General features: G+C 31.8%; 1 protein-coding gene across 1 annotated transcript in view; it reads right to left on the bottom strand.

Moving 5' to 3' along the window:
• The window catches only part of HELRODRAFT_178307 (hypothetical protein), a gene marked incomplete at both ends in the record, with an annotated part of 2,635 nt that extends 941 nt beyond the window's left edge, over nucleotides 1-1,694 (bottom strand). The window contains 4 exons of the mRNA XM_009026440.1: nucleotides 306-398; nucleotides 586-887; nucleotides 1,100-1,288; nucleotides 1,538-1,694. Of these exons, the coding sequence (XP_009024688.1) occupies nucleotides 306-398; nucleotides 586-887; nucleotides 1,100-1,288; nucleotides 1,538-1,694 (741 nt within the window). The remainder of the gene's footprint in view (nucleotides 1-305; nucleotides 399-585; nucleotides 888-1,099; nucleotides 1,289-1,537) is intronic.
• Between the last annotated feature and the right edge of the window lie 3,306 nt (nucleotides 1,695-5,000).

Below are 5,000 nucleotides of genomic sequence, written 5' to 3'. Positions count from 1 at the left end.
TTGATTAAGCAATTATTCAATTAATCTAAATAATCTAATTAACTAGGTAAAATTAATTTAAATTCAAAAAGTAAGTAATATCAAATTATTACAAAAAATAAATCCTAAAACTTAACCTTAATCTTCGAAATTCAAATCAGAAACACTACACTAACTAACTTGACCTAAAAAAACACGTCCAAATATGAAACTTTACGTAACTCCCTATGGAGTTTTACAACCCCCGATCTAGAGTTCTAGAGAGACCATCTTTGAGAGCGTCACCCGAGCTGTCCTTAGCAAATTTCAATCTGGACCAATCCAACTTCGGTGTCTCTTGACGGTTTGATAGGAGTTAACCCGATTACGATCGATAAGAACGCATATCTGCTGTTGCTTATCAGGCTCTCTTGTTTAGTCTGTAAGGTTAGGTGAGGAATTTTTATTATTTGATGAATATTTCGTTAATTTATTCTCAGTTAATCAAATAAAGATAAATTGAAAAGTGTTAGTAGGTTAGTTCATCATTAAAAAATTAAATTTAATTTGAACTGAAGAAACCATTTTCAAATTATAAAAATAATCAATAAACAAAAGTTAGCGGACCTTATCATTATACAATGGCTTTCCAGCCACACTATGTACAACATCGCCAGGTGGAGCGTACACTAACACGGCAAAATATTCCACATTCTCGAAACTCATCCCCAAACTGACTAACTCAGCCACTGAAAGATTTTTACTATCACCACTTGTGAACTCTATTCTCGCATTGTACAGAGTATTGTTGTAGCCGAATAAGGCTTTTTTGATACTATTCTTGGAATAAAGGTAAGTGCCATTTGTCGCCGTGAAAGTTGGTTCTGACGCTGGCATGTAGTTCGCGGTGGCGTCGCGTGGCCTGCAAGCTGAGTAGGAGTGGCGGTAGTTAGTACCATTTTTATTTAATGTTTATTAATAATGATATTTATTATTTTTTCAAATTAATATTTATTTCACGAAATTTCTTTTTAAAATGTTTGTTTGAGAGATTGGACTGATTTTAGTTTTTTTTATTTTTATGAAATATGTTTATTAACGAGGTCAAATTTTATTTCATATTGAAAAAGTAAATGATTACTTTCTGTAGTAACTGCTACAGCAGTGGATGTAGCAGCAGAAGTAGTAACTTCATCAGCTACTGGCTGTTGTTGCACGTTTTTGGTGGTAGTAGGAGTATTTGAAGATTCGGTTGTAGTAGCGATTGGATTTGGTAATGTTTGGATGGATGCGTTATTACTATTATTATTATTCGTCTTCAAAGTGGTTACTGGAAAGGAGAGTGCGTTTGTTCATTTGTACTTGTGGTTTAGAGGTGAGCATGGAAGTGTGTGTGTGTTTGATAAAGAAAGAGAGAGGGAGGGGAAGAAAGAAAGAGAAAGAAAGAGTAAGTGTGTGTGTGTGTGTGTGTGTGTGTGTGTGTGTGTGTGTGTGTGTGTGTATACAAGTAAACTTGCTAAACTTGTTAATTATTTAATAATTTAATTTAGTAATTGATTAATTAACTAATTAGACACACCTGTAAAAATCGCCACAGTTATTACGGCAGCCACAAAAACGCTTGCGGCACAACTGCACACGATCACGCAAAGACTATACTCTCTCTCCATCGTTTTCTCCTCCTTTTTCTCTTCCTCTTCATCCATTAGTATATCTCCATTTAAATTGGCTTCCATTTTTTGTAAGAACTGTTTAAGCAATTAATTATTACTTGCTGATGGTTCAACTTACTGACTTGCTTTATTTAATTACTCAATTAATTGAATTAATTAAATGATGGCAATTATCCAATTAGTTTATTTATTCATTCGTTAATAAATTAATTATTTAAATTTTTAAGTAATTTACATAATAATTTATCATAAAAACACAGCAAAAAATTCTTAACAATGGACTGAATTAGAAAATTTGTTAGGTTCATTCGTTCGTCTGAGAGTAAAAAAATAATTTGGGCAAACATTCACACAAACAAGTTTTTATGTGTTTTAGGTTTTCATGTTTGTATTAGCATTTGGCTCTTGTCCAATATAATTTATATATATAATTATATATATATAATTAAATATATGTAATTATATCTATAATTACTTATATATATATAATTTTATTGAAAGAGAGAGAGAGAGAGAGAGAGAGAGAGAGAGAGAAAGAAAGAGAGAAAAAAGAAAGTTAAGTACGTCTTTATAAACTTATTTCGACCGTCCATAAAACTGTAACTATATTTAGAGGCTGTCATCATCGTCGTCATCATCGTCGTTATTATGTTTACTTTAAGGGCGGCTTGATAGCCTAGTGGCTAAGGTCGCCTGATGATGTATCGCTGTAACCGGGTTCGAATATAAACTTCGGAAGAGTGTAATTGACCTTTAACCTTTTTAACCTCTATCCAAATTATTATCTTTATTATCATCCAACATATGCCTTGCTTTCATAAACGTAAATGAATGAATTAAAAAGTAAAGTGACTAATAAACAATTGAATGTATGAATGAAATGTGAATGAACTTAAAATAAACGCATGAATGAACGAATGAATGAAAGAACGAATAAACGAATGAATAAACGAACGAATGAATGAAAGAACGAAAGAAAGAACCAATAAACGATTGGATAAACCGAATTGTCTCAGCTTAGCCACAACAGAAAAGAGAACACAGTTGGGTTAGTTGATCATTTATTAAAATTTCTAAAGAGTTATGTCATAGAAAGCATTGTTAAATGTTAAATTAATTAAGTTCATGCATAGTCTAAAAAAATGTTTAAAACCATCGTTTTTTCATTTATAACTTTAACAACACAATATCCAACCTGAATAAATCAATTTCGCAATAGACTATAGTTCAATTCTTATAACTGAATTTTACTCAAGTGCATTATGTGTTGAAATCCAACTATGTCTTTTAAGAATAATTTTAAGTAATTTGCTTAATTGTACTACATTTTGTTTTGTAGTATTTTAACTTACCATCTTTAGAACAAATGCTAAATACTGGCACATAATAAATTTCCAATTTTTGGTATGGATTGCATTTTATTAATTTAATTTATTCGTTCGTACATTAGTTCATTCATTCATTCATTGGTTCGTTCGTTCGTTCATTCATTCATTCATTTGTTCGTTCGTCCATCCATTCATTCATCCATTCATTCATTCAATTATTTATTTGTTCATTCATTCGTTTGTTCATTAATTCATTTTTTATCCATTTATTCATAAATTCATTTATGAACAATAAATTATGAATGAATCACTAAATAAACGAACGAACGAACGAACAAATAATAGAACAAACAAACAAACGAGTGAACAAATAAACGAATGAACGAATGAATAATAATAACAACAACAATAAAAACAACCAAGATCTTCTTCCTCTAGATAATTTCAATCTTAACAAGATCTATTGTAATGTTTAACGCAGGGTCTTTTGGCATGAGACTGATTGAAAGTGTATTAAACGTGTACCTTCCATTGGTTATTAATGTTTCTGGGATGCTCTGTGTTAATGTCATTGTAATGTGATGTAATTATTGTATTGTAATGAAGAGATTATTGTATTGTAATAATGTGATTATTGTTTTGTGATGATGCGACTGTTGTCTTCTAATGATTTGACCGTTGTATTGTAATGACGTGATTATTAATGTCACGTGTCTGTAACGTTATTGTCGTGATGGAACTTTTGTAACGTAATTTAAGATGATTGTTGTCAGCGTAATGTTGTAATGTGATTAATATTATTGTGATGATGTATTTACTACTGATTTGTGTTGATTTATTGTGATTGTAATGTAATAGAGTTATTATTATCATTAATGATTTGATGTTTTAGCTAATGTGACTGTAATGTAATGTATGATGGCTCAATGACTAAAAGCGTCTGGTCTTGCTGCTGCAGTGACTGGGTTCGAATGCAAAGAGAAATCCCAGCCTATCATATGCAATGTGTATGATGCGTGGTTTTCATGCATATTCAAACACGCTGTGTGTATTTGTCGTTGAAATCTCTGAAGCAAACGCAAGAGAGAGAGAGAGAGACAAAGAGAGAGAGAGAGAGAGTAACCTTTAACTTTCAAACTTTAATGATGTGACTGGAAATTTAAATAGCATCTCTTATCTGAACAGTGAATGAGATCATTTTATTAAAAAAAATAGGTAATTAAAACCAAAAATCTTAGTTGAATAACTAACTAGATTATTATACTTTGGCACGTTTATAGTCATAAACTCGACGGCTCCAGTTTGAGGATGAGTTACGCTGATATGGTAAAACATAACGTTTACCATGCTCATGTATAAGTTTACTAGAGTAACAGCTGAAGTACCGTTACTGAATTGTATAACAGGATTGCTGGGCGGCTTGAACACGTAGGCAGTATTTGATCTCACAAAGCTTTGAGACGATTTTAGCTCATATGAGGATGTACTGTCTTTTGCTGTGTGTATACAATGTGGTTGATTATATTGTAATTAATATAGTTATTTTAGTTTATAATTATTGTAATTATTATGAATAATAATTAAAATAAAGGTTGGATTTTAAAGTGGGGGAGGAGTAAAAATTAAAGTTAAGTACCCCCTTATTGACTACACCTATAAAGCACCCACTAAAAAGATAAAACTTGTTTTAGTACAGCGCTAATTTATGATTACAATTTATTATTTAAAATTTATTTCACGAAAAATGTTAATGCCGTACGGATTATTGTAGTCATCGTTGTTGTCAAGGTTGAAGATGTGGTTGATACAGCTGATGTGGTTGATGCAGCTGATGTGGTTGAGATTGTGGTAGTAGATGCGGTTGATGTAGTTGACGCGAGTGAAGATGTAGTTGATGCAGCTGATGTAGTTGATGCAGCTGATGTAGTTGATGAAGCTGATGTGGTTGATGCAGTTGACGTGATTGAAGATGTAGTTGATGCAGCTGATGTGGTTGATGCAGCTGATGTGGTTGAAAATTTGGTTGATGTAGCTGATGTGG

This window comes from Helobdella robusta (genome assembly GCF_000326865.2).
Source record: "Helobdella robusta unplaced genomic scaffold HELROscaffold_47, whole genome shotgun sequence".
In the NCBI taxonomy this organism is placed as follows: Eukaryota; Metazoa; Annelida; class Clitellata; order Rhynchobdellida; family Glossiphoniidae; genus Helobdella; species Helobdella robusta.
This window is presented reverse-complemented; position numbering and strand designations above follow the sequence as displayed.